At 52.3% G+C, this 13,994-nt stretch overlaps 2 protein-coding genes across 3 annotated transcripts; both read right to left on the bottom strand.

Moving 5' to 3' along the window:
- Positions 1-264: 264 nt before the first annotated feature.
- On the bottom strand, positions 265-753 carry PFN3 (profilin 3). The gene has a single exon (XM_057707234.1). It carries the CDS (start codon positions 720-722, stop codon positions 309-311), a length of 414 nt encoding a protein of 137 aa, XP_057563217.1. The 5' UTR covers positions 723-753; the 3' UTR covers positions 265-308.
- A 1,065-nt stretch (positions 754-1,818) lies between these two features.
- Positions 1,819-10,089, bottom strand: F12 (coagulation factor XII). Of its 2 annotated transcripts, none has more exons than XM_057746997.1 (14): positions 10,011-10,089; positions 9,587-9,644; positions 6,149-6,248; positions 5,350-5,420; positions 4,959-5,069; positions 4,705-4,836; positions 4,450-4,554; positions 4,135-4,306; positions 3,845-4,050; positions 3,511-3,760; positions 3,147-3,283; positions 2,918-3,067; positions 2,190-2,338; positions 1,819-2,098 (listed from the first exon to the last, which is right to left on the bottom strand). In XM_057746997.1, the coding sequence occupies exons 1-14, from the start codon at positions 10,065-10,067 to the stop codon at positions 1,931-1,933; spliced, it is 1,866 nt and encodes a 621-aa protein (XP_057602980.1). In that variant the 5' UTR covers positions 10,068-10,089; the 3' UTR covers positions 1,819-1,930. The 2 variants fall into 2 exon arrangements, with proteins under 2 accessions (XP_057602980.1, XP_057602991.1); XM_057747008.1 differs by having other exon boundaries at positions 3,511-3,742.
- Positions 10,090-13,994: the final 3,905 nt, after the last annotated feature.

Raw genomic sequence — 13,994 nt, 5'->3', positions numbered from 1 at the left:
GTTGAAGGGTTTGAGAAGGCCAAACCCTCCTCAGGTTGGGAGTCCCTAGGACCCTGGGAAGGCGCCAAGGCCCTCGGGCTCTGGCTAGGGAGTTAGGCCAGAGGCAGGGCACCCATGCGAGGGCCGAGTGTAGGGCTGAGAAGGTTGGGAGGCCTCTAGACTGATAACTCCAAACTCACCATATACCCCTTCTGCAAGAATCTTCCAGTAAAGTGCTTTCCTCCTCTGCAGCTCCCCCACCCCCCTCACAACCGAAGGGTGTCACCCAGGTCAGACTTTATTTTGGCGCTGGCTGGCGGTCCCGCTTGCTAGGTGCCCTGCGCGCGCAGACCTTGGATCAGCTGGTGCATCGTCCTGTTGAGGAAGCCCCCGTGCGCGCCCCGCCGGCCCATGAGCACCAGGAGCGTCCGCGGCGTGTGGCCCACGCAGACGGCGCGCCCGTCCAGCCCCTTGGTGCGCGCGTCCAGCACGCCGTCGCCCTCGGCCAGCAGGTGGTCTCGGATGACGCAGCAGCGGCGGCCCGCCACGCTCAGGCCCGCCTGCAGGAAGGTGCGCCGGTCCGGCCCCGTGAGCACGCCCACCTCCTGCGGTGAGATGGCCGCCAGCAGGCCCCCGGGCCGCGATGCCCACACGCAGCGATTGTCTGAGTGCCCCACGATGGCCACGTCGTCGATGCGCTGGTCCCGCAGCACCGCACTGATGTAGCCTTTCCAGTCGCCCATTCCGGCGCAGACTGCGCGCCTCGCCTCGCACTTTGCACTTTGGAAGAACGTCCGGGGCACTATGACGTATGGGGGGCGCGGCGGCGGGGTTGTGATGTTGAGGTGGCCGCAGCGTCACAGAGCGGCTGCCTACGCTGGACAGTGGGGGGGGGGGGGGGGGCGGCGTTCGCATCTGACGCCTGATGAAGTTCTAAACTAGCCCGAAGGAGGGGATGGCACGAGTCAAAGTAACCCTCCAAACGAACAAACAGAAAGACACTTAAACGGCCCATCAAGCACAGCGCACGTGAGTTTTAAGAACAGAAAGAAAGGTGCCCTGTCTGGACAGCCGGACCTCTCGGCCTGATAACCTTTCAATCCCCAGAACGCGGTTTTCAAACGTGAGGGGCATCAGAATCTCTAGAAAGCTGGTAAGCAGATTGCGGGCCCCACGCAGTCTCCCGTTGTGCAGGATGGGGGCTGCCACTCGCGCCAGAGAACACGCATTTCTAACAAGTTCCCTGGCAGTGCTGCCGCTGGTCCAGGAACCACACTGAGACCCGCTGCCCTAGCGAGGGCTGGGGCAGAGCTGAGGGTCTCCCACGCCCTCAGCCTTAAGGGTCCACACCACTCTTTGGATGTTAGGTATTTCTAAGCATGGTTCTCAATCTCCACTGCAGAATCACCTGAGGAGTTTTTAAAACAAAGGACTACCCACCCCCCCTCCTCCCTAGAAATACTGATTTAATTGACCTGAGGTGGGTCTTGGGCATAGGTTCAAAAAGCTCCCCAAGGTGATTCTGATATACAGTCGAGGCTGAGAACTCCTGTTCTATAAACTGAAAATATTAGTTTCATACTTGCAGAGTCACCTTGCACAGGTTTGGTACACAGTGTGGCTTAGTAAATGTCAGCTGGACATGAATCTAAATCTTGCATCTGATCTCAATAGATTCTGTTCTCTGAAGGGGTGTGGAGAAGTTGAGCACAGGTATACTATCTTGGCATTTCCCAACAGGCCCCCCGAAGAGCTGTGCCCTTCAAGCATCTTCAAAAGCACTTTATTGAGTTCCTATGCCATGCCTGGCGCCAGGCTGGCAGCGGGGGTGGGGTGGGGTGGGGTTGGGGGGGTTGGGGGGGATGGAACACAGTCCTTGCTATCCATGATCACGCCTCAGCCACGCTTCCATCCCAGAATTGCCCAGGAGGGAAAGATGAGTCCCAGGCGGTCAGAAAGAGGTGTGCTCCTGGATCCAGGCTAGGTAGTTGGCCACGTCGGTGTACACACCCGGCTTGTAGCGGTCGCCGCAACCGGAGCCCCAGCTGACGATGCCTCGCAGGATGAGGGGGCGCCCTGCGGTCTCATCCTCACACACCAGAGGGCCCCCAGAGTCACCCTAGGTCGGGGACACATGGCTCAGTGCCCTTGGCTTGGGCTCTGCACTTGACCGGGTTGGGGGAGGGCGCCAAGCGGACCCAAGGGCTCACCTGGCACGCGTCAGTGCCGCCCTCAAGGAAGCCAGCGCAGAGCATGCCGCGGGTGAAGGCTGCTCCGTGCACGGCGGGGGCGGAGCAGCGCTCGGGACTGAGGAGCGGCACCTGAGCCTCCTGCAGGAAGCTGGAATATTCCCCCGCCCCTGCGAACCAAGAGCGCCTTCCTCACACCCCTCCCGACTCCTCGCCGCCCAGGCCACGGACCTGACTGTGCCAGGCTCTTCCAAACCCGCTAATCTCCTGCCTCCCTTGCAGCAAGCTCGAGAGGGAGTGAGTTGCCTTTGACAACGTTCATAGACGAGGCCAGAGAGGAGCGGTGATGTGAATGAACCAGGAGGAAGCAGGACTGCTTTGGAACTCCACCCTCACTTCCCATCCAATGTCTCAAAACCTTGCTCCCCATCCAGCCCACCTGCTGCTCCAGCGCGGGCCAGCGTCCTAGTAGCCCTTGCAGCCCAGTGCCCAGAGGGAATCAAGAGAAAGTGCGATTCTCCTGGTACGCCTCAGGAGATTTGGGGACACCCCCAGGGACACCCCCCCCCCCGCCCGCAACAGTGAATTCCAAGCCCTTGGAGAAGCAGACTGCAGAGACAGGGGTCCTGCAGGTCCTCACAATCCACCAGGTCGGCCCCACCTGTCCCTGGCGGTACCAAACCTGCAGGCTTCTCTTGCCTACCCCGGTGGCCAGAGGGCTCCCTCCCGCCACAAGCCGCTCTGCCTACCCTCGAACTGGTAACCCCAGCCGGCCACTTCGCAGAGCTCGGCTTCGGATTCGGCCGGGTGGGCGGTGCTACTCGGCAGGCACACGGGCTGAACGAAAGGCGACAGGTGCGCGCAGCAGCCTTCCGCGCTCTCTTGCAGGCGCACCAGAGCTAACCCAGGGTGGAGGAGCGTGAGACTTCGGGCCCTGCCCGCCTTTTCCCCCGACTCCCGCGGGGGCGCCCCACGCACCCAGGTCGTGCTGGTAGGTGATGGGCGAGAAGGCCTCGTGCAGGCGGTAGGCGCGCACGGCCAGCGTCTGGCACTGCTCACAGCTCTGGTTATGGCGGTCCTGGCCGAGCACCACTGTCAGCTCCTCCGGCGCGGGTCTGGGGGCAGGGTCAGGAAAAGGAAGCGCGCTCTGAGCGGGCCGCAGGCATCCTGCGGGACCCCCCTCCTTCCGAGCCCCTTCTTGGGTTTCAGATTCCTCCTGGGGGGGCTCTGAAAGGGAGAAGGGGGAAGGTGGGCGGGGACGCGGAGAGGTAGGGCACGCGTTCCGGTGTCTCGCGGAAGCTGGGCACGGAGGAGACAGGAGCTAGGGGTCCCGGGCACTCGCCGGTTCTGCAGGCAGTGAGCCGCGGTCAGCACCCAACAAGGGGCGATGAGGCTGCCGGCGCAGAAATTTCGGCCCCAGTAGAGCGCGGCGATGTAGGGGTGGGCCCCGGGGAGCGCCACCAGTCCTCCGACGACACGGCTCAGCGGGGACAGCCGTTTGCGCAGCCGCTGTCCGCATCCCGCCGGGCCCACGCCGGGCAGGGGAATCTGCTGTTCGGGCGGCGAGCACCAGCCTGTGGGAGAAGCCCAGGCTGAGGGCCGGGAGACCCACGATCAGTTGTAATGTAGCTCGTCCCGTGCCCTCTCTGCTCGAATTCTTAACCATTCCCAGCTACCTGGGGTCAGGGATTGAAGCGGGGCCTCGGTCGTGGACTGCAAAGAGGAAAGCGAGGGCGAGGGCAAGTGCTGGTCGCCAGAGGGGATCCGGGTCGGAGGAGGGTTTGGGGGCCCCGCCTGGCACCGTGCCAGGCGGCAGTAATTCCAGCTCAGTCGGTCGCCTCTCCAAACAAAGCACCACGGGCGGGTGTCGTTGTCCGGGTTGCTGTAACCAAGGGATGGGGGTGGTTGAGAGGCCCTAGAGGGCCCTGGGCAGACGGGGACGCCCAGCCCTGCCCCACCCGCGCACCGGCAGAAGGCGTGGTTGCCCAGGCCCCAGTTCAGCGCTTGCTCTGCGGTCATATTCCAGTAGGTGGCCTCGGAGGTCCACGGCTCACAGGGTGCACCCGAGAGCGTGGTGCGGGCCACGCCGCGGTAGCTGAGCCCGCGGTCGCGGTCGTCGTAGCAGTTCGCCTTGAGGTCTGGGGAGAGAGAAGGCTCCCTGCAGCTAGGGGATGATATGGCCTCCCGCTGCCTTCTCGCCCACTTCTCGACTCTCCCTCCTTCTCTGCAAGCCCTTCCCACGTGGGGGCGGGGCTTCTGCTTCCCCGAGACCCTAACTCACCCAAGTCGCACAAGCGTCCCGCGTAGCCGGTGGGGCAACGGCACAGGCGGTGGTCCTCCGCCTGCAGGCAGCTGCCCCCGTTGAGACACGGGTTGGTAGGGCAGGCTGGGAGAAGGAGCATGCTGAGCCAGCCCTAGGCCCAGAGATCCCCCCAGAGAGCCCCCTCTTACACTGGCAAACCGCCTGGCCTCCTCCCAGCCTTTCTTCCCCATCTTCCAGCCTCCTCCCTGGCCAGCTCCCCACCAATCTACTCACCCTGGCTGGCCAGTGGCTTGCACTGGGTATTCGAACCTTTGCATTGGCACTTGGCCACACCTGCCAGCCCAAACCTGTGCCATATTTCATTCTGCTGGAAGAACTGGAGAAGCTGGGGCTCAAAGCACTTTTCTGGGGACAAAGGGGTAGGGTCGTCTCAGGAGCGTCTGGGACCATGCCAAGTCTCTGGGAACCCACAGGACCTCTTCAGTAGGCCTGTGACTGCCCCTCCCCTGGCCTCAGCATCTCCTTACCTCGCTGGCAGTGATTCCCAGTGAAGGGATCTGGACAGATGCAGTGTGGGCCATCTGGCATGTTCACACAGGTCCCTCCCTTCTGGCAGGGGTTGTGTTTGCTGCAGTGATCTGAGGGATGGACACAGGGGGAGAAAGCGCGGGGAGCCGGACTCAGGCAGATGGGGCCAAATCCCTACCCAAACCTGCTTGTCTTTTGACCTTGGCCCTCCAAGTTTCCAAGCTTTAGTTTACCCACCTGAAAAATGGGGCTACCCCCTCTTAGAACTTCTCCCTCTGGGAGGGAAGGAGATAGGTGGGCCCACAGTCCCATGTGTTTTGGATCTGATGCCCGGGAGAGCAGCTAGGGGCAGGGAGAGGGCCCTGGGCCACCCCAAAGGTTGTGTGGCACCTTTCACTTTCTTTGGCTCCAGGCAGTATGCCCATCGCTGATCCTTCTCGAAGTTGGGGGTGGTAGCACACCTGTAGAAAGAGATGAAGCTTAAGACATGGAAGTGACCCAAGTGCCCATCAACGGATGTTTAGTTTATGAAGATGTGGTACACACACAATGGAATATTACTCAGCCATAAAAAAGAAATGAAATATTGCCATTTGCAGCAACATGGATGGACCTAGAGAATATCATACTGAGTCAGTCAGATGGAGAAAGACAAATATTATGTGATATCATTTATATGTGGAATCTAAACAATAATACAAATAAATCTATATGCAAAACAGAGACTCACAGACATAGAAAACAAACTTACAGTTACCAGAGGGGAAAGGAAAAGGGAGAGGGATAAATTAGGAATATGAGATTAACTGATACAAACTACCATACATAAGATAGATATGCAACAAGGATTTACTGTGTATCACAGGGAACTGTATTCAATATCTTGTCATAACCTATGATGGAAAATAATCTGAATATATATCATATATATATTAATAATCTGAATATAATATATATATATAACTGAATCATTTTGCTGTACACCTGAAACAAACACGATATTGTAAATCTACTTCAATAAAATAAAAAAAGAAGAAAAGAAAGATGAAGCTTCCTAGCTCTGCACAAGGGGCTGGGCTGCCCTTTGCTATCACAGCCCCTTCTCTCCAAGCAGGGTTCCTTGGACAGAAGGATGGACACAGTTCACCTCCCCCAGACCCCTGCTCCAACCCTTCCTGGGTAGTCTTACCAGGGTCGGGGGCCGGGCCGGCCTCTGTGGATGCATTTGTGATACAGCTGCCGGTGGTACAGGAAGGGGAAGTGGCAGGGCTCCCCAGTGACAGTGAGAACTGCAGGGATAACACACTCCTTAATGACTTTCCCCATGTGCCATTGCCCAGGTACCACCCCTCAGAGTCTAGCTGGAAAAGGGATAGACCTTTGAAAAGATCATTGTGTCCTCAAGACCACATCCTGCTTAAGAGTTGGGTTCCGGAGTCAGACAGCTAGAGTGGACTCCTGACTCCACCAACTACTAACTGTGTGACTTTGGACCAGTCTGCAAGCCCCCAGTACTAGAAGAGGGCTTGCCACAAAGTAGGCACTTAAGAAACACTTGTTGAATGTTGAAGTTACTTGACCATTCTGAGCCTTAGTTTTCTCATCTGTAAAAATGGCAAAAAGTAATGCATAGTATAGATGAAGACTTTCAGTTTGGCAAGATGAAAAGAATTCTGGAGATAGGTGGTGGTGCTGATTGCACAATATGAGTGTACTTAATACCACTGAAAAATGTACACTTAAAAATCGTTGAGATAGTACATTTTGTGTTATGTGTATTTTACTACAATAAAAAATATTTATTAGTCTATTAGTACAGAAAGGTGTTCATAATTTTAAATGAAGAAAAGTAGGTCAAAAACAGCATGTCAGTATGGTCCTATTTTTGTACAAATATATTTATATATGCATACAAAATAAATCTAGAAGGAAATTCCAAAATTTGTAAGAGTGGTTTTTGGAAGACTGGATTATGGGTGACTTTTCCTTCTTTTCTATTTCTGTAATTTGGAAAGTTTTTACAATAAAAATATTGCTATTATAGTTTTTAAAAAATAGTACAGTTGAGCCTCATTATTCAGATTCTGTATTTGGTTATCTGCACTTCTTGCTAAAATGTATCTGTAACCCCAAACCAATACTCAAGGAGCTTTCACTGTCATTTTTGGACATGCATAGAGTGGTGAAAAATTTGAGTCACCCATAGTGCACATTCCCAGCTGAGGTCAAACAAGGTGATGTTTTGCTTCTTTCAGCTCCTAGTGTAAACAAGTGTCCTTTTTATGCTCTGTTTAGTGCCTCGCTTTTCAAATATTGTGCTTTTGGTACATGATCTTGCTGTTAAAAATAGCCCCCAAATAGAGTGCTGAAGTGCTGTCCAGTGTTCCCAAGTGCAAAAGCGCTGTGATGTACATTATGGAGAACATTTGCAGGTTAGATAAGCTTTGTCCAGGCGTGAGCTATAGTGCTGCTGGCCGTGAGTTCAATATCAATGAATCAATAATATACATTAAGTAAGGTGTCTTTAAACAGAATCACGCATAAAACAAGATTATATATTGACAAAAATGTTGTGACCAGAGCTCACAGGAACCTAACCCTATATTTCCTCTAGGAGCAATGGTTCTGTTTTTCTAATTCAGTGTTCATTATAGAACTATAGAACTTTCTACAAAGTCACTCAGGTGACTTTATAGAACACGACTGCCATGAATAATGAGAATTGACTCTGTCTACTTCAGAGGAGTGTTGTGAAACTTAAATGAGATTGTGTCTATAAAACACTTACACAAAGTCTGGCACGTAGTACATACCCATTATACATTAGCTGCTATTTTGTGGTTAGGGGCTCAGTGGCACTTGTGCTGAGGGCCAAATCAGGGACAGGACAGTAAAGGAAGAGAGAGGGGTCTGAGAGGGACCTTTAAGGTGCAAATGGAATGGACATGGAAGAGGAGGACCTTAAGTAGGTGGTTAGGAAAGGACAGGGCAGCTTGGTTGGGTCAGACTAGAAGGAGGAGAGCAGGTTGGCTGGGTGTGGAGTGCTGAGCAGAGGAGGCGAGGTAGTCAGGGTTGGCTTTACTGGGCCCCAGTGGCGTGCTAGGGGGCTGGGTCTGATCACACCAGGCCAGGCTTACCAGGGCAGGCTCAATCTAGTTCACAACTCTAGGCAAATATGTAGTGCCTGGAAGAATAAAGGCAATGGGGGGCTACGGTGGGGGGGGGGGGCAGGGAGATGGCAGATACCCCCCATCTAAAAGGGAGCTTGATAATAAAAGCCAATGTGTTGCAGGATTTTACAGAGTGAAGCAAGACACCGAGGCTATGTGCAGGAAGCAGCGTTTATTTGTGCCGGCACAGGCCCAGCAGATTCAGATCCAAAGGCTGAGCCCTGAACAAAGCGGGGCAATTTCTTTTATACTTTTTTGTTAACTTTCTATACATTAGGCTTTTTGTCCCCCAAACAAGGTAACAAGGAAGGTAGAATGTGATGTGATTGGATACTCTTCTTTCATGGCCTCTGGGCCGTATTAGAGTTACAAGGGCTACAAAGCAACAGAGGTAGGCAGGAAATATGCAAGAGGAGTTGCAGAGTAAGCAGGCACCTGTAGATTACAACTGGGCCCAGCTACTTTTCTCTCTGGCTGAGCCAAAGCCCCTGGGTTCCTAAAGCTCCCAGAGTTCCCACCACAAATATATTTTCAGCATTTACATTGCACCAAATTGTGGGCTGAGTGCCTCACCGGGATGAATGATTCATTTCTCCTCTACAACCCTAAGAGTTTTACCATTACCAGCCTGGTTTTAGAAGTGGGGAAATTTAAGCTTGGAGAAGCCAAGTCACTGGTCCAGAGTCATAAGTGATGAGTGAGACTCAGAGGCATTTGGGCTCCAGAGCCCTGCCTTGTCTGTCAAGGGCCCTGGCCTCTGTGTGGCAGGATGGGTGCCTGCGAGATGTATCAATGAGAGGAAAGGAAGTGGGAGGCCGGCGAAACCAAGGAAGATGGGCAGGTGCTGGACCAGGCACTCAGATACAGCCCCAGCCCTGCCCTCAAGGAGCACACCATTCACTACCACTCTGGTTCCCCGGCACCCGTGCACACAAGACCTGGCACATAGTAGGCACTAAGGTCTGAATGCCAGCCAGACAACTCTGGGCGTGAAGAGTGCCCAGGATCCCTCCCCTCCCTCCAAGGGCCAGAGACTAACAGTCTGTGCACTGCGGCAGTTAAGAATCTGCCTGCTGGGGTGTCCCTGGTAGCACGGTGGTTAAAAGTCCACCTGCCAATGCAGGGGACACAAGTTCAATCCCCGGTCCAGGAAGCTCTCACGTGCCGCAGAGCAACCAATCCTCGTGCGCCACAACTACTGGGCCTGCGTTCTAGAGCCCGTGAGCCACAACGACTGAAGCCCGCGCACGCCTAGAGCCCGTGCTCTGCAACAAGAGAAGCCACCGCACTGAGTAGCCCGCTCACTGCAACAAAGCGTAGCCCCCACTCTCCACAACTAGAGAAAAGCCCACAAGCAAATAAACAAATAAACAAATAAATAAAAAACAATCTGCACACTCCCTGCCACACTCATCCCTGTTCAAGGGTCTCTCAGGAAGCAGACCCAGGCTACTTACCCACTGTGTGCTCGCTCTCTATGAGCTTATGCTGCTTGGGGGCTTTTAAAGGTGGAGTCTATGGGAGAGAGAGGAGAGCAGGCAATTTCCCCAGAAAGTCATTGCCTGCTCCAATGCCCTGCGAGTCCCCAGCTTCCTCGCACAGCCCAGAAATGCAGAGATTTCCTCAGAAGGCCTGGACCCTTCCTTCCTCCTCCCATGGTCTCCTCAAGGTCCCTCTCCCCCAGAAATGCAGGCCATGTCCTCATGGCCACCAGCACTGTCTGCCTCTCTCTACTCTACTTGGACCTTATGGGCTTGCCTAGTCTTTTCAAACAGGCCTTGTAATCATCTGGACTAAAAGGTCATGGGCAGAGGCCAAGGCCGTGATAGGGACCCCCCGGGGCCATCCCAGTACGACCCTCCTGGTTCCCACAGCCCTCACCGAAACCGCTGACTCCAGGCTCACCAGCAGGGCCCCCAGGAGCAGTGGAGCCCTCATGGCGTCTGTCTATCAGTCCAACCACTTGCCCAGGAGTCCAGATCAATAGAACTGGTCAAAGGTCCCTGAGGTCTGGGAAGAAGAGATTGGTCAAGCTGCCCTCCTAAGCTATTTATGGAAAGTCAGGCAGAGAGTTTCCTTGCTGGGCCCCCAAGGATGGGAAAGTTGGGAGCTGGTGGGTGGGAATAGAACAATAAGGAGTGAGTCTCCCCCTCTCTTTCCCAGATAGTGGAACTGGAAGCAGGAAGAGGGACCATCTTTGTTCTGAGTCCTATTGGGGATGAGGAGGTTAAGGAGATCCAAGAGGAGCTCCTTAGTTTAGGAATCTTAGAGTCCATGGAGAAGTACATTCATTTTCTATTGCTGCCTAAAATTAACCACAAGCTTTGCAACTTAAAACACCCATTAATTAGTTCACAAATCTGTGGGTCAAAAGTCCAGCACTGCGTGACTCAGTTTTCTGCTCAGGGTCTCACAAAACTGAGATCAAGGCTGAATTCTCTGGAGGCTCTGGGGAAAGAGTCCCTTCCAAGGTCACTCAGGTCATTGGCAGAATTCAGTTCCTTGTGTTCATAGGACTGAAATCCCTGTTTCCTTGCAAGCTGCAAGCCAGGGGCTGCCTTCAGCTGCTTGAAGTCAACTGCATTTCTTTCCATAGAGCCCCTTCGATCTTCCAAGCCAACAACAGAGAATCTCCCCCACGTTGAGTCTCTCTCACCCTTTGAATTTCCTTTGCCAGGAAGAACCCTGTCCCTTTTAAGGGCTCATCTGATTAGATCAGGCCCAACAAAGAGAATCTCACTATCTTAAGGTCAACTGATTTGGGACCTTACTTACATTTGCACCATTCTTCTACAGAAGCATCTAGATTAGTGTTTGATTAAATGACTGGGAGAAGGTATGTTTACAATAGGGATCTTGGGGGCCATCTTAGAGTTCTACCTACAAAGAAAGTAAATGATCCCAAGGAAAAAATACTAAAAATACTAAACCAAAGGGTGCTAAAATTTGCAACTGGAGCACAAAGGAAGGAGATGGGTTGGGCATGTATTATTTTTCCTGCCCAACAACCATCCACCTTGGTTCAGTAAGGACACCCTGAGTTTTCCACTCCTCCTTCATCCCTTCCATGAGTCTCTAGTGCTGCCCACTCTACCCTCAGTTCTAGGGCTGGGGGTGTGGCCTAGGTCTGGCCAATCAGAGCATGGTAGCTCTAGACCACAGCGATTGGTTCAGGGATAAGCTATACACAAATTTGGCCAATCAGAGTCAGCCTTGGGACTTTCTCCAGAACTTTAGGATAAAGGTCCTTTCTTCCCACTGGGGTCCTAAGAATGTGAGCCTGGAGATGTTGATGGCTATCTCTGTCACTGCTTGAGGAAGACCTGCCTGAGACTGGAGCATACACATAGGAATAGCAGAGCAAACAGGGAAAGAAGGATGGAGGGATGCTGTAGGAGGCAGCCTCCTAGATGGTCTCCATTGATCCTCACCTCCTGGGATTCATGCCCTTGAATAGTCTCTTCCACACTGAGTCAGCGCTGTTCTGTGTGTCCAATAGAATATGGCAGAAATGATTGGGTTTGACTTCCAAGCCCAGGTCATAAAAGGTACTGCAGTTTCTGCCTTGGTCTCATGGATCACTCACTCCAGTGGAGGCCAGCTGCCATACTATGAGGACACTCAAGCAGCCCTGCAGAGAGGCCCATGAGAGAAGACAGTAAAGCCTCCCACCAACAGCCAGCACCAGTTGGACAGCCATGTGCATGAACCACTTCCATATGGATACTGTAGCCCTGACCAACATCTGGCCTGCAACCTCATTAGAGACCTCAGGCCAGACCATCCAGCTAAGCTGCTCCTTAATTCTTGAACCTCTGAGGTTGTGAAAATCCTACTTGATTTTTGTTGCTTTAAGTCATATTTTATTATTTTTTTATAAATTTGTTTATTTATTTATTTATTTATTGGCTGTGTTGGGTCTTTGTTGCTGCACATGGGCTTTCTCTAGTTGCAGCGAGCAGGGGCTACTCTTCTTTGCGGTGCACCGGCTCCTCATTGCAGTGGCTTCTCTTGTTGCGGAGCACAGGCTTTAGGCATGTGGGCTTCCGTAGTTCTGGCATGTGGGCTCAATAGTTGTGGCACACAGGCTTAGTTGCTCTGTTCTGCAGCATGTGGGATCTTCCTGGAGCAGGGATCGAATCTGTGTCCCCTGCATTGGCAGGTGGATTCTTAACCACTGCACCACTAGGGAAGCCCTAATCCATAAATTTTAGGATGATTTATTACCCAGCATCTGATAACTAATACAGACAGGTTGATTACTGATTATTTTATTTGGGAACATGGATCTTTAAACTAGAGATAACCTGAAGAATTCTCAGTTACATGCAACAATTAAAACCAATTTGAATGGGCTTCCATCGCTTTCAGTCAAAGAAGTCCTGACTAATACAAAGTAATTTGTGGGGAACAAAATGAAGACAGAATGCAGCAATTCCCTAATTCTACCGGAAGAGAGGTAGGCCATAGAAGACTTCCTGGAACAGAAACACAGCAACAGGAGGGCAGGAATAGAGGCACCACTTCAACAATTGTTTTCAAAAGTTGATGTGACAGCTGTTAAGACTATGATGAGGGACTTCCCTGGTGGTCCAGTGGCTAAGACTCCACACTCCCAATGCAGGGGGACCTGGGTTCTATTCCTGGTCAGGGAACTAGATACCACATACTGCAACTTAAAAAAAAAAAAAGATCTCACATGCCACATGAAGATCTCATGTGTAGCAATGAAGATGCTGCATGCTACAACTAAGACCTGGAGCAGCCAAATAAATAAACAAATATTTTTTTTAAAAAAAAGGACAATGATGAAAGCGAATCCATGAGCTGTATAGACAAACTCATTAACGTGAAAGCACCTTCATCAGTTCTTTTTTATTTATTTATTTATATATTTATTTATTTATTTATTTTTGGCTACATTGGGTTTTTGTTGCTGCCTGCAGGCTTTCTCTAGTTGCAGCGAGCAGGGACTACTCTTTGTTGTGGTGTGTGGGCTTCTCATTGTGGTGGCTTCTCCTGTTGCAGAGCACGAGCTCTAGGTGAGCGGGCTTCAGTAGTTGTGGCATGCGGGCTCAGTAGTTGTGGCACATGGGCTTAGCTGCTCCACGGCATATGGGATCTTCCCAGACCAGGGCTTGAACATGTGACCCCTACATTGGCAGGCGGACTTAACCACTGCGCCACCAGGAAGTTCCCCTTCATCAGTTCTTGATTTCAGTTCCTGAATACAGCTGGTCCTACATTGGCTCTTTCCTCCTGATTAGAAGCCAGCTCTCCCTCCAAATGAAAGGGGCTTTTTAAACAGGTTTTCACAATGAATAGGTATTTGCAGGTAGGAAAGGGAGAGAAGGGCTTCCAGGCAGAGTGAGCGCTACAACTTCACAGAAGCCTGGATGCAGCATGTCAAATGAAGAATGTAGTGAGCACAAGGTGCTTTGTAGGGAATGAGAGATGAGGCATCCAGTCTGTTGGGACCAGAGATGGACATTCAGGGGTATTTGGATGTTCAACATCTATCCCCCCTTCCTCTTCCTCTAGTCTCCCAGTTTCTATTTGGGGTCACCCTTCCCCCATTGTGTGGAAGAAGGGTAATTTCTAGTGATCACCTTCCACTATTGAAGCCTAATGGACCAGATCACCCTCTCCCTACATTAACATAGTCAGAGGGACCTAAATGTGGCCAATGGGCACTCTCTCCCAGGACTCTCAATCCTGAACAGGCCACACAAGGATGGAGAAAAGAATTAGGGTTGGAGGTCTGTCACTGCACCAACTGTGCCCTGACCAGATTGTTCCTGCTACATGGCATAAGTCAAGATGCCTTCCAAAAACCAAGCTTAAGTAGCAAGGAAATTCAAATTC

Source organism: Hippopotamus amphibius, chromosome 1 (genome assembly GCF_030028045.1).
Source record: "Hippopotamus amphibius kiboko isolate mHipAmp2 chromosome 1, mHipAmp2.hap2, whole genome shotgun sequence".
NCBI lineage: Eukaryota > Metazoa > Chordata > Mammalia > Artiodactyla > Hippopotamidae > Hippopotamus > Hippopotamus amphibius.
This window is presented reverse-complemented; position numbering and strand designations above follow the sequence as displayed.